At 41.1% G+C, this 26205-nt stretch overlaps 1 protein-coding gene across 2 annotated transcripts in view; it reads right to left on the reverse strand.

Moving 5' to 3' along the window:
• The window catches only part of TEKT3 (tektin 3), a 37060-nt gene extending 24015 nt beyond the window's left edge, over positions 1-13045 (reverse strand). The window contains exons 1-3 of one of the 2 annotated variants that reach the window (XM_082441413.1): positions 12945-13045; positions 4772-5379; positions 2046-2129 (exon numbers count right to left, since the gene is read on the reverse strand). In XM_082441413.1, the coding sequence (XP_082297539.1) occupies positions 2046-2129; positions 4772-5350 (663 nt within the window). In that variant the 5' untranslated portion in view covers positions 5351-5379; positions 12945-13045. Of the gene's footprint in view, positions 1-2045; positions 2130-4771; positions 5380-12753 lie in introns of both variants that reach the window. The other variant, XM_082441412.1, reaches the window with a different exon arrangement.
• Between the last annotated feature and the right edge of the window lie 13160 nt (positions 13046-26205).

A 26205-nucleotide genomic window follows, 5' to 3' on the forward strand; every position in this document is an offset into this window, starting at 1 on the left:
AAAGGCAAGTTATAGACTAAGGGTAATAACACCTTCCTTTCTATGCTGTGGGGTAGATAGTTTTGTGCCTCGCAGATGGTAAGATCTCACTAAAGGGTAGGACTTATCATGTGACATGGGTCATAAAGTATGATTTAGAACTTAATCCTCATGTACGATGTGGGCTCCACCCTCTTCTTGGCTGAGGAATACTGGCCAGGTCACAAGAACCCTGAGTTCTGACCACAAGCATGGATGTGTGCTAACTCTCGGCTGAACTGTGGATATACAATCATTTCTGGGACCTCACTGTTAAACCCAGACCCTGCTTCCTGTGGTTCTATGTATCCACAGATACATACAAACTTAAAGGCTTAACTGAGCCTTTTTAAGTTTGGGGTAAGTGGGTAAACTATCACACTCTTAACAGGTAGAATAGGCAACTGAAATCACACTTTACAAATCAAACTATAAGTCCAAATGGAATCTGGATCATGGCAAATGGCACCTATAGGAGCAAGCACTCCATTTCTATAGACAGTGTGTTTTGAGGACGACATTCTCAAATTCTCACTCATCCCTGAGCTTGGGAAGCAGCGGTGTTTCCTTAAAGATGTGCATTCTCAGTATTTGCTCCTGAGTCACTTGAAGCTGACCCATCACCCGGCTGGTTGTGAGGCGGCTGGGGTCCTACAAGCCACGTAGAGGCGGAAATCCCAGACGGGGAGGCGTTTCTTGCTACTGGTGGTGAAAATCCACCCAGACATTCTTTGCTGCTGGTATCAGGGTTCTATTCAATACTGTCTCAGAGCAGAACCCTCTTGGGATGGAGTCGTAGAACCAGTAACAGTACCATCAATAGGAAGGGGAAGGCAGAAGGCATCAGCGTCAAAGAAAAGTTCACTTTTAAGCTTCATGAATGTGAACCAAAAAATGAGTTACCAACGTACATATGTTTGGCACTTGGGGATGCAGAACGAATGCTTAATAGAGTATCTGGGCTAAAAAAAAGAGACTGGGAAGGGTCCCAGGTACCTAAGGGCTGAAATCTTAAGGAATGGCAGAGATCTTGTGGGAGAGAGCCTAGGAGGTAAAGGTCAGAGAACTCAGAACAAAACCATCTTTAATTGGTGGAAGGTGGGAGAGAGCCTAGTGGAAGGACCAGCACCCTAGATCAGATATAACTATAAGCTCCCAGATGGCTTATCAAAAGCTGTCCAAATGCATATACCCTTTGATGCGTGGATTACAGTTTTAGAAATGTATCCTAAGGAAATAATCAGAAATACATACAGTTATCAAAACTATGCATGTGAGGAGGGAGAGGCCACATGGGAAACCTCTGGACCTTCCCCTCAATTTGGCTGTGAACCTAAAAATGCTCTAAAACATTGTCTTCTAAAAAAACACAGCACTGCCTTTCCACATCTATATTTAAGAATAAACATCATGCTTTTTTTGTTGGGCATTTATCCAACAAAAAAAGCACTATTCAAATGCATAGATACAGTATAATTCTAATCTGGAAGATATGTCTGTGTGTCTTTAAGTTGGGTGGTGTCTACCTAAGTATGATTATTAAAAAGACTGAAATACTCTAACATTAACAGTCATTTCTGTCTAATTGAACTTAGGTGATTTTTATATTTATCGTTTACTGCATTTTTCAAATTCTGTCAATAAATATCTATTACTTTCATAACCCCCCAAAAATGTATCTTTTCTAAAAAAATAAAATAAACAACAAAGTCCTACTGTATAGCACAGGAAACTATATTCAGTATCTTATAATAAACCATAATGGAAAAGAATATGAAAAAGAATATACATATATATAATGTATAACTGAATCACTTTGCTGTACACCAGAAACTAACACATTGTAAATCAACTATACTTCAATAAAAAATAAAATAAAATGTATCTTTTCTAAATGCCATAAATATCTGATACTAGAACTCCTTACTGTGTCTTTACATAACATCATTTTTTGTTTCTATACATTAAACATTAAACGCACATTTGCAAGCGGTCTCTTGTTATTGAAGGGTTTGCCCCATATTTACCATCAGCAACTCTGTTTCCACTTCATCATGAACTAGATCGATTCCCATTCTCTTCTCTCGATGAAATAGACATTCCCGGGCTACCTACAGATACACAAATAATGAAAAACACTAATACAAACTGACTAAAATCAGTGACTAGCACTTCTAATAACCTGTTTCTAAAACAAGTCAATAGATGCTCCCAATATCAACTTTTCAAGCCATTTTGCTGGAAATCAAACACGAAACTCAGTGTGACAACTAAGTGAATCCCTGCTGCTAGTGAAAAGGTAAAGAGTTTGAAAAAAATTCCTAATTTGGAAAGTTGACAAACTAAAGCAGATGGCCGCTACTTAATCCCCACAAATCAGCATCTGAGAAAATTATCTGGCATCAATTCCTTCTAGAGAAATAGTTCAATAACCCAAATCATAGTCTTCAAGACCTTATTTCCAAATATTTTCTACAGAGAAGAGTGAGGAAGAAACAAATGATTATTTAAAGACCTCAGAATATTTGTGTAGCCAAAAATCCAGGTGATTATTGTTAAAGTACCATGTATTGTTTTCCTAATTATAAAAATAATATGCTTTATCCATTAAAGAGAAAAAGTAGAGAGAAGTCAAAAATGAGTTACCCATACTCCTATCAGTTTTGTTTGTTTTTAACGGAAGTTATAATGCCCTCATAATTTTATGCTTTTTAGGATTGATGTTAAATAGTAGACTTGAAATAGTCTGAGACAAAGTACATTAATGACTCCAATGGAAAACAGCTTAGATAGCCAACAACTAAATTATGCATGAAATAACATTATGTAAATGTTAAAATACTTTTTTCAAAGAGTATTTCATGACATGGGATGACTATAATGTTAAATTTTTAAAAAGCATAAAATATAATAGTATGTACACTGTAATCTGGATATGATGTCATTGAACAAAATCTTGGAGTGAATCTCTAATTTTTTAATGGTATAATGTACACTGACTAGAAGATGAATGAATGGGTTGAAGGGAACTCTGATTATTTTAATGTGTATTACGAAATTGCTTTCCAGGAAATTTCTACTCAACCATAGTCTACTAGCAATATCCAAAGTGTCCGTCTTCTGCACTTTTGCCAACCCTACACACTATCAGTTTTCATTTTTGCAAATTTGGTAAGCCAAAGATGGTTACTTCATTGACTGAGTTTGCATTTTTATTATTGAGTTTTAATGTTTTTGTCTTCTATACAGTTGATCATCAGTGTTTCCTCTTTTGAGCTGTATCTGTTCATGGGACTAATTCTCATTTTAATTGGGATCTTCTGATACCGTGCTGATTGTAAATGTTTAAACACACAAGATATCTGGACAAAAACTGCAGAAAAGAAATTTAAATTATGCCCATCTCATTGAAAGCAGTCATCACTGAAAGGAGTGTCAAGGGAAGAAATTGAATCTCCTCTGGAAATTAAGTAAAAGGTAAGTGGCTGTCATTTTAAGTGCTCATTAAAGTAAGTGGTGGGTGGGGTGGGATGGGATGTATTGTAGAATAGACCAGGAATCCTCAAAATGATCCAGAGCTCAGAGAAAGTATGGGAGGGCTTCTGATCCCAAAAAACAATTCATGGTGAGTTCTTTTAAAAGAATATCATTAGTGTCCTGTCGACCTTTCTCAGGATTTCTGTGGTCGTGTGTATTTGTGTGCATTTGTGTTTAGTGGGGAGGAGGGGTGCAGTAAGAAGCTACAGTGTGCAGGGGTCTCCAGCAAACCCCCCAAACCACTAGACTTCTAGCTCTTCGATTATCTAATCTCTTCTACTATGGATGCCATAAAAAAAAAAAAAAAAAGACCTATTGAAAATGCTTATCACCAGGAAAATGAGTCACACAAACATGGAGAAAAATAGTGTTCGCTTTGCCCATTCACATATACGCAACTTCTAAAATAATCTGCATCATTTGGACATCTTCACATACAGAATGTCTTCTTCCAACGGTGGTGGATAGAATGGGGTCAGGGGGCCCATCGCACACTCAGAGGATTGAAGGTAATTTGATCTCCATTCAGAAGCCTGGTCAGAGTCCAGCAACCAACTGAAAGGCTGCCTCTAGGACCAAAACTGGCTTAACTTCTATCCCATCTCTCTATTTAACCAAACTCATTCCTAAGAAGCTCTACTCTGATCATTTCACTGTGCCTGAAGCGGAATCATAGCGCACATACAGAAGGCATTTCATGACACAGACTAAAAAAAACAGGTTTTTTCCTCTCAAACAACGTTTATGTTAATCCAGGGACAGCAATAACCAAGCAGCCTATTTAAGAGATGGGAAGATGGCATTTTCACCATAAAATACTGTGTCTTAAGAGTGTCGCTTTAATTAGCCTCCTTGGCTTTGCATGCAGAATTCTCTCTACTTTTTTTTCTTTCTTGGCCATACCACTGGGCTTGCAGGATCTTAGTTCCCCAACCAGGGACTGAACCTGCGCCCTCAGCAGTGAAAGCACTGAGTCCTAACCGCTGGACCGCCAGGGAATTCCAGAATTCTTTCTACTTAAATGGTTGTTCGGTATAATGTGAGAAAAATGGCAATGGTTTTATCATCACTGAAACCAGGTACAGATTTATTGACAAGGGCTTGGCTTCTACAGGTGAAGCGAAATATAATTCAATAGATAAATAACCTCAGAAATTCAACGACTGGGTTATAATCATAAAAATGCAGTGTCCTTTTAATAAGATCTTATAGTTACCTGAAGAGGGGCTTCTGTCTCCATCAAAGCCCTCTCCAGTTTTTTCTTAATATCGGTTAGTTCATTTGTCTCTCCAATCATTGCATCCAACTCATGAGTGATTTCAGATTTCCAAAATCCTATGTCGTTGACTCGTTCTCCCAGATTTTGGGTGGAGTCCGCCTGGGTTTTTCTCGTTTGTTGATATTTGTCTTGAATCAAGCGAGATGTATCTATCCTTAGTCTCTCTGAATTGTGTCGGGAAGTGTTGGATTCTTGAAAGTTGGTTAAGTTGGACCTGTACCAATCGTCGGGAGTATACCTGGTGAAGAGTGTGGTTCTGTTGGAAACAAAGGGAAGCGTGGTGCTCTCGGACACCCTCTGAGATCTGGTGCAGTACGGGTCCAAGGCTGGCGAGTTGGAGGCTGCTTTGTAGTACGTGCTTGGTCTCCAAGGCAGGCTCAGACTACGGGTCAGATTGCAGTGGGGGAAGCAGTCCCTATAGCTTGAGGCCATGGCACTGATGGCTGGTAGGAAGCTGGCTGGTGTTGGTCTAGGGTGGGCATAAGTTGCCGCTAAAGTAGAACCTAGAAGCTCCATGATGCTCAAGCACTATTTGTAAATCTCTCCTGTTTGAAAGGTGGGGGAAAGGGGGGAAGCAAAAATAGACAGTCACACAAATTAACCTTTGGTGAAAACTCACAGATAAAAGGCCACATCTGACTTACTATAAGCAGCAGTGTTGTCTAACACACAAGATATTTGTTTTAATTTGATAACCACCTTTACTTGTGATAACATATTCTGCATTTTTTTTTCATCTCTGTCTCTAGATTGTATTCAAATTACATTTTTGTAGACTGGCCGTTTGAAGTTTTGAAATATTTTTTAAATTATGAGAAGTAACACCGTCTTGTAACATTCAAATGAAGAGCCTGAACTATGCTTTTTAACAAAATGGTTATTCAGATCTTGGCTCTGCTATTTACTAGCTGTGAGACCTTGTGCAAATGACTTAAGCTCTCTGTCCTCATCTCTAAACTGGGAATAACAATAGTCATTGCTACTTTGGTTTGTTATAAGCAGTATTAGCTGCAAGGGGTTGCTTGCGGCATCCACCCCCCGGCCCCCGAGTCTTCCTAAATAAACACACGATCAGAGTAACACTGGTGTGGCAGGTAAGCAAACATAACTCAAGGAAGTACCTAGATCCCCTTTTCCTGGCAACTTGCCACCTCTAAGCAACTCCGATAGAGACAGACATGCTCTGGCAGCCCCTGAGCATTAAGTAAGGTGATGCTAAGTATTTGGAATACTTAGCACAGTTCTGGGCACATAGTTAATGCTCAATAAATGTTAGCTTTTAAAATTACTAGCTCAGAGGCGTATACAAAGTAAAAGATAAATATCCACTCTCTCCCCTTCAAAATAAACTCCTCAGAAGTAGACACTGTGAATAATTCATTACTAGTTGTATCTTTCCAGATTTTTCCTTTTCATATACCAACATATATATTATTTTTAAATCTATATACATCTCCCTATATACATATGCACAGAGCTTTTTAATACAAAAATTGAATTTTCTTAATCATTATATGTATCATTCCAGAACATGCATTTCTGAAAATATATGTATTTTGGACCTCTCCCCCTGTTAAAACATAGAGAGCCACTTTACCCTTTTCTACCAGCTGAAAATATTCTATTGTCCGGAATTTGGGGTCATTGTTAGTCCAGAAGGCCAAGGATGCCATAGACTATGACATACTTTTCAGCATCTGAACGTCATTCTGTTTGGGGGTTAATGTCTATGGACGCATTTACTGAAAAGGAAAAATAATATCAGATCCAATTCTGTAGCCTCCTACTAAGAAAAAACAAACAAACAAAAACACATTCCATGATTCTTTAAATAGCTGTTTTGACGCCATTGGTACCCAAACCACAAAATAATCTATTTATAGAATTGTGGCCAAATCAAAATCCACTCGGACTACATGTGATGAAAGAGCTACGCACTGCCACTGGTGGTATCCCACATGACCCTAGCTCCCTGATTTTTTCCTTATTCTTCCCTCCCTCAGCCCCCAAACACTTTATACTGGCCAAGCTTAGAGTACGATGGTAAAAACAAAAGCCTTAATAACCACTTGCCATTCCACACCTAAGTCTGAAACTTAAACATTGTTTTTTGAAAAAGCAAATTCCAAGTAACTTGAGCCACGAGGGTCCTCCTGGCTACTTTTAGTTTCAACCCCTTCCCCAAGTCACATCTAGAAATAATCCCATCAGTTTTCTTTGAGCAAGAAGCTTCGAGTAAGACTGGACCACTCTTGCTTGGCTTTTCTTAATTCCTGACAACAATGAATCTAAAAGCTAATGTCACACTTGGTCCTTCAATCATGGAATTCCAGGTGTAGAATTCCCACAAGTATTTACTCGACACCTATGATGCTGAAATCTTGAGGCAGCTCAATCCATGTTTGTCAAATATCGAACCATGAGTGTTCAGGTTTAACACATGTGTGAAATGCAGGGGTTCACAAGCCAGAGGAGACATATGACTTGAGAAAATCAACATGGTTTGTAAAAGCATCCAGTGATAATTTTTAATTAGAGATGGGATATAATTTAGAATCTGGAATCTGCAGCATAAAGTCAGTTGTTTAAAAAGTTCCCAGATGTAGAGCTCCTCACATATGGCAGTAAGTTTCACATGAGAGACAATATTCCATTGCCATTCCATATTCCAGGATTCCATGTTCTAGCTCCAGGAGGCCACCTTCTAAGTCATTTAGGAAGACCCAATAAGAGACAACAGCCTGGCAATGTCTTCTTTTCTTTTTTTTTTCTTTTGGTCATTATTGGTCGAGAAAATTGAGAATCTCATGGCCTAAGAAATACTTAACTCAAAACAGATTTCTGCCTTCAACCAGGATAGAGTAATGAAAACTAGACTTAGCCTCTTACACCTAAAAAACTAGACAAAATATATGAAACAGCTGTTTTCAGGCTGCACAGGACTCTGATCTGTGAGAGAAGAGAAACAAATAAGGTGAGCCCTCTGATCTCCTGGAGGCAATTTCCAGACTGTGGGGAAAACAGATGAAAACCAAACAGAGCCTGGCAGCATTTGTGAGTTGAGGAGGAGGTCAGAATTTGGGGAGGCTGAGACACCTGGAAGTTGGGACGCAGGATTCTGGAGTAAAATGAGTTATGCAGAAAAAGTGCTCCATAAATCTATGTAGGGGTCCACTTGGGTCTTTGCTGGGTAATAGGTTGTACATACATCAAGGAATGTTCCACAGACCTTGGCAAAGAACGATGGCAGTGCTGTTAGCTGCACAATTCCTAGAGCTCACAGAGGGCACGGAGACATTTTGAACCCAGACCAATCAGAGTGGAAAGTTGTTAGTGGTCACCTGGAGCATTTGATGGAAAGCCCCGAGAGGTCACACATTAGAATGGGGCTGACCTATCTTTAGAAATGAAGGTACTAAAGACTCTGGAAAAGCTTGAATACAGGCCTCAAAGAGCTCAAACTAATCCACAAGTAAAGTGCCTGCCAACATCAAGAGCTCAAATATATAGCACCACAGTGTCCAGCATCCAATCAAAAACTTCCAGACATGCCAAGAAGCAGAAAAATGTGGCCCATAATTAGGAGAAAAATCAGTCAATAGAAACAGGCATACAAATGGCGGAGATGTGATGGCACTAGAAAACTACGTACAAGTATTTAAAGGAAAACAAGAACATAATGAAGAGAGATATGGAAGACTTAAAAAAGAACAAAATGAAACTTTAGGGATAAAACATATAATATATTCTTGCACAATTTCACTAGATTGGATTAACGGCAGATTAGACACCGGAGAAGCAAAGATTATTGAGCTCGAGTCTAACCAAACCAAAGCACAGACTTTTTAATTAACTGGAAAAAAAAAATGAAAAGAGCCTCAGTAACTTATGGTATAATATCAAGTGGTCTAACATCATGCACTTGGGGTGTCATATTAAGAGGAGAGGGAGACAAGATATCTGAAGAAATAATGGCTGCAAATTTCCCAAATTTGATGAAAACTACAAACCCCTATGTCTAAGAAGCTCCACACACTCCAAGAGGATAAACACACGTCCATGTGCGTGTGCACACAGCACGACCTCAAGGCTCATCATAATAAAATTGCTGAAAGTTCACAATCAAGAGAAAAAATTAAAATCAGAGAAAAAAGACACAATAGCTAGAAAGGAACAAAGATAAGAATTAGTGAAGAATTCTTGTCAGAAATTATGCAAGCCAGAAGACAATCAAACAACATCTTTAAAGGGCTGGAAGAAAGTGTAATCCTAGAATTCTATTTCCAGTGAAAATATCCTTCAAAGATGAAGGTGAAATAAAAGGGTTTTATATATATATATATATATATATATATATATATATATATATATATATATATACACATATACATATAAGAGCAAAAGCGAAGAGAATTCAGCAGCAGAACTGCACTAAAAGGGCTGTGAAAGGAAATTCTTCAGGCAAAAGGACATTATACCAGATGGAAACTTGGAGCTACACAAAGAAATGAAGTTTCAGAAATGGTAAATATGTGTGCTAATAGCAAAAAAAAAAAAAAAACTTTTCTAACTTTTAAATTTCTTTAAAAGATGGCTGCTTAAAGTAAAAATAATAAAAATTTATTGGGAAGTTTATAATAAAAACAAAAGTAAGTTATATGGTAATAATAGCACAAATGATGGGAGAGCTGAAATGGAAAAGTACTATTGTAAAGGCCTTATGACTAAAATGGAAGAATGTTATTTAAGCATATACTACAGTAAGTCAAAAATGCATACTGTAAACCTCAGAGCAGCAGTTCTCAAAATGTGACCCAGGAAACCATGGGCTCGCCTAAGACCTTCTCTGGAGTGACAAGGTCAAGGTTATTTTTATAGTAAACACCCAGATGTGATTGGCCTTTTTCACTCTCGTTCTCTCAGAAATGTACAATAGAGGTTTCCAGAGGTGACATGATATGCGATATCACAACAGACTGAATGCAGAAGTAGATATGAGAACCCAGCTACTAACAAAAATTTTTAAACTTTACCAAAAATGTGAAACAATGCCACTCTTCTCACTAAATTTGTTTCAGAAAACATAGTTTTTTTAATGAAAAGTATTATTTATGTTACTATATAATAGGTTGTTATGGTTATTTTTAAAAGAGTTAATACTTTTAATTTCTCTATTTTAATTTCTGATATAATAAATATCAATAGATGTAATCTACATAAACTAAAGCTCTACAGAGTATGCTCTCTGACCATATCAGAATTAAATTAGAAATCAATAATAGAAAGGTATTCGGAAAATCCTCAAATACTAGGAAACTAAACAACACACTTCTAAATATCCTATGGGTCAATGAAGAAATAACACAGGAAATTAGAAAATATTTTGAACTGAATGAGAATAAAAAACAGAACATATCAAAATTGTGAAATTCAGCTAAGAGTGTTTAGAGTGAGGTTTATAGCTTTAAATGCTTATACAAGAAAATAAGAATGAGCTAAAATCAACGATCTATACTTTCATCTTAATGGCTAGGAAAAAAAAAAAAAAAAGCAAAGTAAACCCAAAGTAGAAAGAAGGAAATAATAAAAAGTCAATGAAGTAGAAAATGAACAAATTTTTGAAAAGCAATGAAATCTTAACAATAAAATTGATAAACCTCTTGCAAGACTGATCAAGTTTTAAAAAACAGAAGACAAATGACTACTATCAGAAATGAAAGAGGGAATACTACTAAAGCCCCTGCAAATGTTAGAAAGTTAATAACGTAGGATTACTAACAACCTATGCCAAGGAATTTGACAACAGAGAGGAAATGGACAAAATTTTTTAAAGATACAAACAAAACTGACTAAAGAAGAAATAGGTAACCTGAACAGCTGTATAGGAATTAAAGAAATTGAATCTATAGTTTAAAATCTTCCTTCAAAGAAAGCTTCAGGTCCAGATGGGTTCACTGATAAATTCTACCAAAGTTTTAAGGAAGAAATAATATCAGTTTTTAAAAGCCTATCGCTTACTTGGGTGACGTGCCTTTCACAATGTTTAAATTATTCTCTAAATTCTAACTCAGCCTCTTCCTAAGAGGCCATGAGCAGCACATACTATGATCCTTAACTGATGCTATAAATATCTCACATTTGCAAGTAAACTAAACAAATTCTTTGGGAAGATGACTGAAAATAGCTGTGGAAAAATTCATCCCCTAAATCATGCAATTGTTTTTTTATTATGCTTTTAGTCATGACCAAAAAAGCATTTTAAGAAATGAGACCTGCTACAAAGTCAAATACAGTATTTGACTGTATTCATTGAAGGTGGAGTCAATAGTTATTTATTTACATACTGGAAAAATGCTATAATAGTCTTCTATAAATATTAACATGCTAAAAATATAATTAATCACACAGAGATTATAAGTACTGGAAAGCTCCATTTAAAACCCAAAAGGTGGCCTCAAGCTGGGGAAATATATTTTATTAGCACATTTAGGCAAGACTTTAAGATCATAAATATTTCAAGGTATAAAAACCTATAGCTCATAGCCTGCAGAAGGCATGACAAGGGCAGAAAGTTTCCATGACTTGTTTCACACCTTGCCTCAGATCAGTGACCAGCACAGGCTTGAAAGAATCACACAAAACCCCTGTTCCTTTGATCATATGTATTTAATTCCTCACAGTTTCAAACTGCAGCAGAAATAAAACACTGCCCCTGACACATTAATAAGTACCAGACTTAGGAGAAATTATATCAGATTTCAGCGTTTAAGTAATTTCTCTCTATGCATATATTAAATAAGAATGCAGGAAAAGTTGAGTAATCTCTTTCTTTTAAAAAACAGTTTGATAAGGAACTCTCTTCATTGACGGTGAAAGTATAAATTACTACACGTTGGAGAGCTATGGGGCAGTATCTACTAAAGCTGAAAAAGCACATTCCCTGTGACGCAGAAATTATACAATTAGAATGTACAAGAATATGTTTCTAGTGATTTTTAAAAGGGAGAAGCCTAAAAGTCCATCGACAGGAGTATGCATGTGTAACCTGTGATAAATCCAAGCAAGAATTATCACACAACAGTTAAAAGCAATGACCTAGAGCATGTATAGAATGATAGCATTATATAAACGTTTAAAATGAGACTATATATTGGTTTCTGGATAAATACCTAAGTAGTAAAAGTATAAAAATATGCAGAGTATAAGTAAACACTAAATTCTGGTAGGTGGGGAAGGAGAAAAAGGGCATGCGATTCCCAAGGGATACATAGGAGGCCTCTTCCGTGTCTGTAACAGTTTTTTTGTTTTGTTTTGTCTTAAACAAGGGGTGGGTACCTGCATGCTTGAACACTTTGTTTTGTGAAATATTTTATTTTAAAAAGAATAAAGTAGAATATTTTATCATATACCTCAATACGCTTGGCCTATGAGTCTATCTGTTTGCTTTTTTCACAATAATCAAACGAGTAATTCTACCCATTTCTAAAATGTTTATTTAGCTACGCCACCATAAGCATCCAGGGAGAAAACATACAGTTACTTGGTGCAAACTGTCAAAATACAAATGAGCGCTTCACAGCCAGAGCTGAACAGAAAAGGCCATGGACAGTAAGGGAACAACTGCTGTGACCTGAATTTCAGCAACTCTTTGAACGGCCAGGGGGACTGGTCGTCCAGCCCTCCCCTTGGCTGCATTTGGAAGACCGGGCTAAGTAAGCCGGGGAACAAGGCAGAGGGTTGAGGCACACAAGAACCGCAGAGACAAACACAGCACTGCCAACAGGTGTAAGGTATTACACGACTTAGGGTCTGGGGTTCTGACACACCTTTCCTGGTTCCGCATTTAGAAATAACTTCTCAATCCACGAAAAGCATCAGAAACGTACATTAAGAAGGCTTGGGGGACTGGGTAAGTGTACCTGTGGGTTTTACGGTTTTCATTTGCAGGGGTGAGGGTAGCGAAGTGAAGATGGAGGCGGGCTGGGGGGGTTATTCCAGGGTTTCCACGACCTCACCCCGAATTCTGAGGCCAGACGTTGGAGTCCTAACCGGGGCGGGGACTCCGTCGGGGTCGTCCCAGCAGCAGGCAGGAGCCCGAGGGACCACTCACCTGTCGGTGGTGCCGGGCGAGGGGCAGGGAAGCGGGCGTGGGCGGGAAGGGGTCGCAGCCCCACAAACTACAACCCGCTGGAGCGCGGACTACCGGCCCCGCCCGGCCCAGCCCCGCCCAGCCTCGCCCTTCTGTGACGTCAGCGCCCGCGGACCACTCAACGACCGCCGCTGCTGGCTCGCCGGCAGCCGATTGGCCGGTGGAGGGAGAGGCGGGCGGCGGGAGCCGGAGAGAGGGGGGAAACCCTGCGGGCAGGCGGCCGTTGCCATGGGCTCTCTCGCGCCTAGTAACCACAGCTCCGGGGGAGACAGAGAGGTGGAGGGGGTGAAGGCGTGAAGGGTCCCCCGCCTCCCCTGCGGCGCCTAAATCGGAGCTCTCTCAGCTGTGCAGACCTTGGTGGCCCATTCTAAGGCTCGGGATGCTGACAAGCCCCCGCATTTCAGCCTGGCTGGGAAGACAGGCTGACCTTTCCCCACACCCTGACCTGACCATACCCATATGTGCTTCTCCCTGTGACATAGTGGATGCCATTCTTTTATTGAAGACACAGGTAAATCAGTTGTGTCCACATGGCTTTGGAGAATGGCAGCAGTTAACTAGAGATGGGCAAGCCATTTTTCTCCAAAGCCACGCGTACATAACTGATTTATCTGTGTCTTCAATAAAAGATTCTAACTCAGTTGTGATTTGATGACAGTTGCCCTTCTATCTAATCTGTCTAGGCACTGGGGGGTGAGGGTGGAGAGGGTGTGTTAAAGGGCGGCTGGTGGGAAAATAAAGGAAGAGGAGAAAAAAAGAGGTGAGAGCGATATATGGGGGTATGAGTGTGTTGGGATGAGCAGGAATGTTTAGGAAAAGGAAATAGAAAATACTGCCTTTACAGCCAACTGTCTCTAATCTGTCTGTTCCTTCTAAATTTTTTTAATCCCATAATTCCATTTTTATAGCTATTTATACAGGGAAATTGGAGACATTTCACATTGTCAAAGTTGGGAAAGGTGATTAAAAACATTTTCGGTCTAAATTTTAGAACAATGTAAGTTCTTGCAATGTATTCTTTACCGTTGTTCTTGGAAATTACTCAGAAACAGATTTGGGACATTTTATTCCAATTTGTACCATCAATATCAATGGTATTCTTTTCCTTGAGTGCTGTGTTGAGAATCAGTAGTTTTGGAAACTATAACCTGTAACTGGGTATGGGATCCAAATGGCCTTCATGCACAGAATATAACACTAATATTTACAGAAAAGTGCTTTGTGTAGGGTTTATTGGCAACTTAATTGAGTGTGTGATGCGTTCATTGAGAATTTTATCATTTACAACCACAGGAAGGTAGTATCAGTTGTCGCTGTTATGTTTTGCTTATGTTACTAGGTTATTTATAGGGGTGTGAATCACCATCCGGCTTTTTTCATTGAATGACTTTTTCATGACATGAAATTGCAGCACACACCTCGTTGAGAGTATTCACAGAGAGCCAAGGTACACAGACTCTATCAAGTTCAGGTATCATATTCTAGCTCACTTATTTAGCAAGTGAGGAGCTGTGTCCCAGAGGCTAAATGACATGCCCAGGGTCGCACTTCTGTGTGTGTCCTTCGGATCAAGAAGAAGACAATGGACTCCCACAGCCTCTCTTTCCTTACGTTTCCATCAGAGCCATTATGTCACTGTCGTATGTTTTCACGTATTGTCTCCCCCATTAGACTATGTCCCTGCGAGGGCAGGGACAATGATTTTCCAGCCTTAGTCACAGGAAACATTTTTGAAGCACTTGCTCTGTGCCAGCTTCATACACATCATTTATGACCCTCATCATAACCCCATAAGGTTGAAAATATGATTCCCCTTTTACAGGGACTTACAGGTTAAGTAACTTGACCGAGGTCACATTAGCCAGGAGGTCATAGAGCTGGAGTCTAACCTAGGTCTGTCTGACCTCAAAGCCCATGGTCTTCCCCCTACATCAAATAGCTATATTCCTTCTCGTATATTCTCCTTTCTATTCTCAGCACCAGCCATCGAGCTTGGCCTATGGTGTACTCCTAGTGCATGATTGTTGAATGAATGAATGAGCACTTGGAGAAAGAAGGACCAGTTTCCCTCCCTGGTACTTAATAGTGATGTGATTTGGGGCAAATCCCCAAATCATGCCAGGTCTGTTGTATCTCTCCATAAAATGGGGCTAATGATGCTTCACTGGCCGGAAAGGAAGAGCATTAATCAGATGCTCTATTGAAATCCTTCCCAGAAAATAGATTGAAATTCAGATGCTCGCGTATGAGTAGTTCCGGGAAAGCTAAGTGTACTTAGCCCATCTAAGGGGAATGGCACCCACTTCTACAGGGACGGTTGGACTGCTTCTCTTTCTCCCTGAAATAAATAAAACTCAAGGGAAAAGCAACCCAGATTGGAGCTATCAGGTGAGGTGTGTTATGGAGTATTAATCAGAACCCACCCCAGCAGCTGAGATAGCTAGACAATTAATTGATCTCCATGACCTAAAGTCTTATATGATGTGGGATGCCTCTGAAATCTAATCTTAAAGTTCCATTAAGATTAGACCATTTAGGGCTTCCCCGGCGGCGCAGTGGTTGAGAATCCGCCTGCCAATGCAGGGGACATGGGTTCGATCCCTGGTCCGGGAAGATCCCGCATGCCGCGGAGCAACTAAGCTCGTGTGCCACAACTACTGAGCCTGTGCTCTAGAGCCCATGAGCCACAACTACCGAGCCCTCGTGCCACAACTATTGAAGCCCGTGTGCCTAGAGCCCGTGCTCCACAATGAGAGAAGCCACTGCAATGAGAATCCCGCGCACCGCAACGAAGAGTAGCCCCCACTCGCCTCAACTAGAGAAAGTCCGCGCGCAGCAACGAAGACCCAACACAGCCAAAAATAAATAAATAAATAAAATAAATTAAAAAAAAAAAAAGATTAGACCATTTAGAAGGTCCTGGTATTTATTGGCAGCCAACGTCATCAATTAATCATCATCCACAACAAAGATGACTCATTTTAAGTGCTGCAGGGAGATCCTGACAATCTAAAGGAGGAGAGAAACAAAGACACAAACAGGACACTTTAAAGATGTTAAGAGTCATACAGTGGTGGGACTTCCCTGGTGGCGCAGTGGTTAGGAATCCGCCTGCCAGTGCAGGGGACACGGGTTCAATCCCTGATCCGGGAAGATCCCACGTGCTGTGGAGCAACTAAGCCCGCAAGCCACAACTACTGAGCCCACGCGCCACAACTCCTGAAGCCCGCACGCCCAGAGCCCATGCTCCCCACAAGAGAAGCCACTGCAATGAGAAGCCCGTGCACCGCAACGAAGAAGAGTAGCCCCCGCTCGCCGCAACTAGAGAAAGCCTGTGCGCAGCAACGAAGACTCAGCACAGCCAAAATTCCATTTAAAATAAATAAATTTATTTTTAGAAAAAAGAGTCATACAATGGTATATGTTAGGTTGTGGATTATACTTCATGCTACGTATGAAAAAACAGGGCTATATCAAGGCTACTTAAAATTTTGATCTGGCATATTAGGAGCTGAGGCCATTTTGTAATATTCTCGCGAAGATTCTGCAGAGACTGCATTATTTTTTGAATGTGACTGTTACAAGACTAATGGGTCTGAGTAAGCTGGTTTTTATCAGCGATACACCGTATTTCATCCAGATGAGTCTTTATCAGTTAAGAAAAATTAGCTTCTGAACTCAGCTACCACTGGGAGGTTGTTAAACTTTAGTCAAGGAGATAGAACATGTCAAACAGAGAGTCAGACAGTCAATGTCTCGAATTTACTGGACCAAGATCCCTCATGCAATCACTGAAGGTATTTTAGCTGTGGGCATGCAAGGCAATGAAATCAGACAGGTAACTGGCAGTAGTTTGATTTATAGTGGCTCACAACAGCCCATTGTTAAATTTGCAGGAATTTTGCAAGCCCCTTGTTAAAGAGTCGTTATTGAGAGCTAAATTATATCAATGTATAGTTAAATAAATTATATCGAAACAATGGTAATAAATACTCAAAACATCACTTTCTAATTCTTTTACAACACTTTACTGTTTTTCATCCTTTTGAGTTTATCTTCATCTGTTGCATCATTATGGTGGAAATACTACATAATGACGGTATCCCTTACCATTTTTAAGTTCAGCAACGTCACATTGGTAAATTGGGATTGACCATGATGGGAGTATTTAAACCATGGAAATCCTTAAAAGCTACAAATCAAGGCTTCATTTATTGTTTTCTTGATTGTCTAGACTCAAGAAAGTCATAGAGAAAATGCTATAATGCAGATGAAACTTTAAAAATGTCTTGTGTCTGTGGCCATTACATTGTGACAAGCAAAAAAAATAAAGAAGCTACATTCTCCCAGTATTGAAAACAAACATCTGATTCAGCAAAGAAGTGATTCATATCATTAAGTGAAATTTCAACACGCATCTTCAGTTTTGTCTTACTCATCAACGTAAATGAAAATATCAACCAACATTCAAGCTGAAACTCCTTTGTTCATCAATTGCAAGGTTGGCTAGAGATATGAGTGTAGCAAAAATCAGTAAAAGCATGCTGCAAAAATCAACTGACTAGATTCACTTTGTTATAAAGCAGAAACACACACCATTGTAAAGTAATTATACTCCAATAAAGATGTTTAAAAAAAAATCAATTGACTATGTGGAATTTACAATACAGAGTATTGTGTATTTTTGTGACTATTTATAAATTGTGTGCTATGTATCCTTTATATCATTAAAATGTATAATAAACTCATGTATGTATGCAGACATTTTTCCCAGAGAGCCAGCTGTTAAATGTTTACATCACTGGAAGCGGGCCCCTGTTCTTATCCTTAAAGGGATTATTCTCTGGCAGGATGCAGGCAAAACCCCAACTCTTGAAAGATGAGTTCACAGGTTATATGGAAAATTGCCTAGCTCTTTAGACTGATGAGGGTTTGTGGAAATAAAAAATGGAGTAGGATATAGATAGATGTGCTGTATGAGTATAAGATATACATACAAGCTGATCTAAGCAGACCTGCTCTCTCAGGAAGCCAGATCTTGAGTCGTCCAGAGAGTAGCTGAATCACCATATTTGATGTTGCAAAACTCTGGTTGAGAATCATAGACTAGGCTTGCCAGGGAGCCACCAGATACCCTGTCATTGTGTAACGAGCAGGACCCTATGGGGCCTTCCCGGGACAGGCCTTCCCCCCCATATCCTCTGCTTTAGCTCCTCTCTGAACTACCTAGATAATAGTATTTGATGCAAATTTCCCGTGTTGTTTTGCAGATGTTGAGAACCCCCCACCAAATGGAAGATGTTAAGTACTTGATGACCCTGAGCACATAGCCCCAGGCCTCCTGGAGCCTGAGGACTGATGAAGTTAACCCCTGTGACACCACCCTGCTCCAGGTGACCCCCGCCTCTCTCACCTGGCTTTTAAAAACGGTTTGCTGAAACCCTTCGGGGAGCTCGGGGCCTTTTAGGGCATGAGCCACTTGTTCTCCTTGCATCGTCTTGCAATAAACCTTTCTCTGCTCCAAACTCCAACGTTTCCGTTTGTTTGGGCTCACTTTGCATCGTTGGGCACACGAACTTGCGTTAACAATTGGAAACCTATTGCCTCCGCTGTGACTTTCCAGTTTTCAAACGGTCTCCCATTGCCATGAGATTTATTTCTCCAGGTCTCCTTCTTGTAATCCTCATGACTCAAGGTAATCGGGTGTCTCTGTTTCTCAAAGAGCCTAAAACACAAGCTAGGAATCACCTTGGGTTGACCCAATTTTCTGGCCACTCGTCTAATTCTTAGGGAAGCGTCCTGAAAACTATCAAGGAGGCCGTAATGATTCAGCAGAAGCAAGGTGAAGTCAAGTTAGTATTCAAATCAGTGGAGCGGTGAAGATGGAAGGAAATCTGGTTGCGATATGGAAAAGCTGAAAGGATGCAGATGAGTGTTCGTGCTTGCGGTAGAAGCAGCAGCTGAATGCCCTTGTCTTCCACATCCCCTTCTCTCCCAAGGTGAGGCTATCAACCTAGGGAGGAGAGCGGTCGCAGAAGGAAAGAGCAGGAAGGCTGTAAACCAGGAAACTCTACAAACCAGGAATGTTGCGCCCCTTGGCCCTTGGCTCTCTGAGTCTTCGGCTGCCTTTTGCTCAAGAAAGCACGTTAGTTCTAGGGATCAATGGAAACTGAGGCGTGTTGTCTGGGCTTGCTCCAGGTTTGCCCTATAACTGGATTTAAAAGGAACTTCTGACCTAGCCCCGCTCATCAGGGCCCCGGAAGAGACAGGGGCTCGGGGCAGACGTCTCTGTTCAGAAATGGAGGTTGAACAGTCCTTGGGGTAACAGGTCAAGTAGGGTGTGGAGAGGAGAGATACCAAACTACAACCCTCCATCTCGAAGATGGAAGGCCAGCACTTTACAGACTCCGGCAAACAAATGGAAGCTGTGCTTGCCTGGAATCAACGTCAGCTGCTCCACGCCCACCCCACACTTCTCTGGAATGCTTGTAAAAATACTAAGTGCTCCACGTAGGCCAATAATTAGCTCGCCAGAGTCACAATGCAGGGACCTTGTTGCTCTGCTAGGACATTCCCAGGTGAAGAACGGGACACATCAGAATTTCCCAGAGATCTTTTAAAATGCAGACTTCAGGATCTCAGCCCAAGAGGATCTGATTCTGTAAGTCTAGGGCGGGGCCTGGAAATCCAGGCAAACTTCAGTACCAAGGAGGACTTTACTTGGATTTGAGCAATGATACCCGATCTTACATTTTTGTTCAGATGGCCCTTACTTTAATCTTTATAAAAAAGTTGGGGATTTTTAAAGGCGAAGGAGGCACCTGTATCCCGTTTGAGATGAATATTTGTCTACTTCCCTAACTCGCATTAGAAATAAGTTGCCCATTTTTTGCTTGTGGGTGAGATGTTTTTAATAGTTATATTTCTCATTTAAATTAAGTTTAAAAAAACTGTTTTAAGTATTCAAGAGAAACCTTTACATCTCTCCTGTTTCTCCCTTACCTGTCCCATTAAGCACACAGTGTCTTTGGAAAGAGGTTTCAGGTAACTGAATCGAAGTTAGTGGAATCACAGAAAGTGAAATCTAGAAGGATCTTAATACCTCCCCAGTTCAGCCCCTTTATTAGATGAGGAAACTGAGACCAACGAGTTTAACTTGCCCCATGTCACCCAAGTGGCCATGGAGACCTGCCCCCAACATCCTTTGCTGCTCCCCTGCGCCCAGAGGCCTGGCGTGAGTATTCTCATCTCACTGGAGCTTTTTTCCTAGTCTTGTTCTGCAAACAGCACTTCTGGCCCAACTGAGCAGGGGTAGGCTTGCTGCCTCTGAACTCAGCTCATCATGGGGCGCACCGTCTCCCCTCTGCTTGATCAGACCCTAGCCACGGGGATCCATCCATCACCGCTGGAGGCTTCCCTAAGGAAGAGACTTCAAGGTGAACATTTTTTAATTAAAAAAAAAAAAAGCAGACTTCATCATGCCTCAAGATACTTTCATGTCTTCTCACTTACCTAAATCCCTGGAGCCTGCTTTCACATATCTTCTGAGAATATATACACCTATACATTCTCTCTCTCTCTCTCTAAATACATATATAATATCTATATATACACACACACATACTCTCTCTATATATACATATATGGATACACACATATACATACACCTATACATTCTCTCTCTATATATGTATATCACATACATATATACTCTCGCTATATATACATACACATATATATGTATACACATACATATATGCACCTCTATATATTCTCTACTTCCTCAGAAATTATTTATTTGAGTCTGAAGTGAGAGTCATCAACCCCACGCTGTATTAGTTCTTCTTATCTCATTTTGGACTGTCGTCAATGGAGAGAGAAGGAGAGAACGCCGCGGGCAACGCCACGACCAGTAGGCAATCTCCTGCCACCTCCTGCTCCCAGGGACAAGGGCTGTCACTCGTAACCGCCCGCAGTGTCCCTCCACACTCCTGCACCATCCGAAGTCACCACTGCTCCAAGGACACGAAGTGCGCCATCACCGTGAATTCGAAAAGGGACCATGCGTGGCTTATCCCACGAAGGGACGCAGCTCTGCAGAGGCCCCACTGCGACAGAGGCTGTTCCCTTAAGACCAGGTCTGCTTGGCACCTGCATGGTGGGTCAGCGCCCCAGCACCCAGGCCAGCACGGTTACCAGGGTGCCTCCTTCAGCAGCCAGGCCAAGGTCAGGCCCCTGGCCTCCAGCCTGGGCCAGCTTCCGCTGTGTAACCCAAGCTGCCGAATACACGTTTTCCTTTTCTCTACGAGCCGCGATGTGGAAAGGGTGAGGCAGCACTGCTCCGGACTCACAGCTGCCTGGCATCCCTGAAGACCGCGGCATCACCTGCGGCCACTTCCCACACCCCCGCCTGGGCACCTGCCCCAGCCAAGGAGCTGCGTGTTCCAGCCAGGGAAGAGCCGTGGAGAAGTCTTTCTGCCTGAGGTGGACCCTCCGCGTGTTGGAAAGAACATGGGGTCAGTGATGAGACGGACCCAGACGGACCCAGAAGCAGTCTTGCTTCTGCCCCTGCTGGCCCGAGACGATGAACGAGCCATTTAAACCTCACTGAGACTCAGTTTCCTCATCTGCAATGCTGGGATAATCATACCACCTTCCCAGCTTCTTACGCAAGTTCAACGAGAACACAGGTAAAATAGTACCTCCCCTCCCCTCCACGGAATCCTGCTGTTCCTGTGAGACGAGAGAGGGGTACCTGAGGGCAGATTTGGGAACCTCCACAGCCCCAGGTAGCTATTTTCTCCTGGCGGGAAGGGAAGCATCACATCATCTTACAGCAGAACCACAGCAGGATGGGACTTAATTATATATGGCTGCAAGTCAGCCATAACCTGGGATCGTGCATCAGCTCTTCCAGAAAATGACCAAGGGCTTCTTGAAAGGTGACAACTATTTTTAAATAACTAAACTGGAAAAAAAAAAAAAAAGAGTTTTCTTCTCTCTCCTCTCAGCTTAAGGCAGATGGGCCCAAGGACTAATTTAGATCAGGGTTCATTATGAATCTTGGGGCTAATTTTTTTTTCCCTAGAGTTCCTAAGCGTTCCAAGCACACAGCCTAGAAATAATCATGGAAACAGATTACCTGATTCCTGACACACACACCCAGGAAGTTTAATTTAACTGGTAGTGCAGTCTTTCCCTGGAGTCTCTAATGGAGCCCGGAAGAGATGGCAAAGGATGGGGACGCAGTGAGGCTACCGTGGCTCGCAGGGCTGCTCTCAGGAGGCACAAAGCAGGGGAAGGGGCAGGAAAGTGTCTCACTGGGTCTGGGGCATTGTCCGAGATGCAGCCCAGCTCCCCTCTCCAGCCCAGAAGAGACCAGCGGACTATTGGACTAGCCCACTAGAGGTACTGGGACACTTTCCAAGGGCCAGGCGGGCCCTCCAGTGGTTTCAGGGCATACATTTCCACTCTGTACATATTCATTTCTACAGCTGATCTAACCGGAGGGGAGCAGGGTCCTGGAATCCTCCTCCTGGCTCCCCACCCCTTTCACAGACACTCTTCTGACTTTCAAGAGTGTGTTGCCCTTGGGTGAAAAACATCCCAGGGTGTCCAACCAAGGGACAATTCAGACTTGGTAATGGGTTCAGAAAGTGTATCACTCTGATAATTAGATAGTGAATTTTGTTGCCAATCCAGTGGTTTCCAGTTGGCTTCCTGCAACAAGGAAGGAAGAGCTAAACATTTGTCCATTCATCAAATAATTTTTGGTGATAGATGATCTTGTCATTTTTGACACATAACTCAGAAGGTGTTCTATTTCCAACTGAGTAGCATTGATATAAGAATACTCCTTCCATCAGTCAGAAAGAGAAAGACAAATACCATATGATAGCACTTATATGGGGAATCTAAAATAGGACATAAATGAGCATATCTACGAAACAGGAACAGACTCACAGACATAGAGAACAGACTTGTGGTTGCCGAGGGGGAGGGGGAGGGATGGAGTGGGAGGTTGGAATTAGCAGATGCAAACTATTATATATAAAATGGATAGACAACAAGGTCCTACTGTATAGTACAGGGAACTATATTCAATATCCTGGGATAAACCATAATGGAAAATTATATATATATATATATTTTATATATATATATATATATTTGTATATAGTATATAAATATATATTATATAATATATAATTTCTGTACACCAAAAAGTAACACATTCTAAATCAACTATACTTCAATAAAATAAATTTCTAAAAAAAGAATACTCCTTCCAGTCCTATCTAATCTGTGTGAGCAAGGTTTCTCAACACCAATAGCTCGAAAAATGAGGCACTGGCACAGAACTGATACTGAAACTAAGCTCAGTTTAGCAGTGATATGTGCATTGATTAAATAAGTAAATAATATCCCATCCATCTCATCAAGAAGCGCATTTCTAATAAAGTTTTGCTTTGGGGGTTTAACAATAAATTTATGTAGTTTCGAGTCACAGTTTGCTTGACTAAAGATAACCACAAGATTTAAGAACATGTTTTGGGTTTAAATATTAGCCAGTAGTGAAAGAAAGGGCTCAGGCCAGTGCAAGAGAGCCATTTCAAGACCTCAAGAAAGAGGGCAACTGGTGCATTTTTACTTGGTAGTTCTGTTCCGCACATCACACTTATATAGACCACCCCAAATTCCTTTGGGTTACTCACCCAAAGGAAGGAAGAACAGACTTTTAGAGCTAGAAAGCATGTCAAGTGGCTTTATTTTTATTTCTGTCTTATTCCAGTATCAATGTTTTGTTCCACAGGAAGTGAAAAGTATATATGCTTGCACTTTTTTTCTGGAAAAAGTCCATCCCTGACCTCTTCCTCTTGTTCTGCAAAGACTATTAGAAATCTAAGGAAACTCAAAAAGTATACCGTTCAATCTCATCTCTGTACAAACAAGGAAAGGGAAGGGGAGCCCAGGGAGTTGCGACAGTCACGGTGTTGGAAGGTTCTGGACCAGAACACAGATGCTCTGACCCCAGCCAGGGAGGAGCATTCCCCACCCCCAAGTCATTACGGCTTTCACGGAGCACATGTGAGCTCCACTCTGCACAGCTGACATCCTGAGACTTTCATTTACCTTTTTTTTTTTCTCTATTAAATATTGTTTCCTGGCTTCATTGCTTTTTTCCATTTCTGGTTTTCTCTCTCACTTTAGTGGAATAAATCTTTACAGCTTCTTATACGAAGGTTCATGGTCAGTAAAATGTGTAATTCCCTTTTCATCTGAAAACGTCATTATTCTTCCCTCACACTTGAGTCCCAGTTGGTCTCAGTAGTAAATTCTAGGTTGAAAATAATTTCCCCTCCGAATTTTGTCATCTACCGTTCAGGGCTGTGTCATACCATTTTGACTCCTAATCCTTTCTGTATGTGACCCGGTTTCCCTCCTGTAACTCTGTGTCGTTAATCACTATTGTTCTGAAATTTCATAAAAGTAGACTTCTTATGCGTTTGATTTCTTGTTGATTGTTTGTTTTATTTGTCATGATCCCGGACACTTGGCTGGTTACTATGTGGACTGTCATGTCCTTCTGTTCCAGAAAACCTTCTTGCGCTATTTGTTTGATAATTTTCTGTCTTCCATTTCCTCCGGAACTGATATTAGATGATTTTTTGTTTCTTTTAAATTGATCCTCTTAACGTTCCCATCATTTCTCTCCTGTTTTCCATTACTTGGTCATTTAACTTTTACATTGTGGAGTATTTCCTCAATTATATCCCCCATTTGTTTTACTCCCATACTTCTAATTTCCAAGAGCCTTTTAGTGTGACCTGATTTCTGTTTTATTCCGAGAGCAACACCCTTGCACGACTGCAATGCCATCTTGTACCTGTTTGGAGATATTAAATTACACGGTATTTTAAGTTTTCTTCTCTGCCCTGCATAGTTTCTTTCCTCTTCTCCTGTTCATTTTGGACTCTTGCCTCAAATGCCTGGTAATCCTTGATACCCTTTTATTATATGTGTCAGAGCAAGGCTCTAAGAAAGACACTGGAAGCTCTAAATATGTGAATAAGGCTTCTCACCTGTCGGCCTCCACATTTGGGCACCTCCAGATTTCACTGTGTGAAGCTATTTTCTCTGGGAAAGAATTCCCAAATCCCCACCCCTGCATATAGCTGCAGGGACTCTGTGAGCAGAGCAGGGGGTTAGGGGATCAGACTTTCATTTCATACCTGTTTTTATCCCTACACCACACCCCTTCCCCCCTACATTGTACCTGAAATGTCCAGGACCAGAGCTCCTTCTGTTTAATTCATCCAGAACATAAACCTGCAGTCTTCTGAGTGGAGTGGGGCAGAGCTAGAAGACCAGGAGACCTGGATGGAAACAGTGGTCCTGTTTCCCATTTCCAGCCTCCAGCTTGCCTCCAACTTTCTGTGATGCTACCAGGTCCGGAGCCTTCAAGGGGTTTTATGGAATTAAATAGCTTGTTTTCCGTCAGTATTCCCTGCCTACACACATTAGAATGTAGTTTCTTCCTCTTTACTTAGTCAGTTCCTCTCTCCCATCTGTTTTCCATCTTGTAGAAATCTGTTTAAATCTCTTGTCCACTGGGGGCTTCTGTCTGTCCTTCTTAACCCTCAGAAGCCTTACACTTTTGTCCTCCTGTAATGTTATTTTAGGGTGGTGTGGGCAGAGAGGTGGGGATAGAGGAAAGATTCATACATGGATTTAATCTGTTCTCTTTTATTGGGTCTTTTATTTTCTTCCATTGTTGTCTAGTTTCAAAGTTAAGCTCATAGTATGAATTGGGAACGTTTACATCTTTTTCTAGGCTCTGGGAGAGTTCCTATATTTCTTGGTAGAATTTGTCCAAAACAGGATCTGGGCCTTATATCCTTTCAAGGGTTGGATTTTAGACTGCCTTTTCCATTTTTCTATGGTAATTGGTTTATTTAGGTTTTCTACTGCTTCTCAAACTTTTTCAAAATGTGGTGTTTGGAGTTTCTGGGTCTCCAGTCCAGATCTTTTACCTTTTGTTTCATTCTTTCTTCCTTTTTTTTTTTTTATAAATTTATTTATTTATTTTTGGCTGTGTTGGGTCTTGGTTGCTGTGTGTGGGCTTTCTCTGGTTGCTGAGAGCGGGGGCTACTCTTCGTGGCGTTGCACAGGCTTCTCACTGCGGTGGCTTCTCTTGTTGCGGAGCACAGGCTCTAGGCGC

Source organism: Balaenoptera physalus (genome assembly GCF_965194825.1).
Source record: "Balaenoptera physalus genome assembly, chromosome: 20".
Taxonomy (NCBI): Eukaryota; Metazoa; Chordata; class Mammalia; order Artiodactyla; family Balaenopteridae; genus Balaenoptera; species Balaenoptera physalus.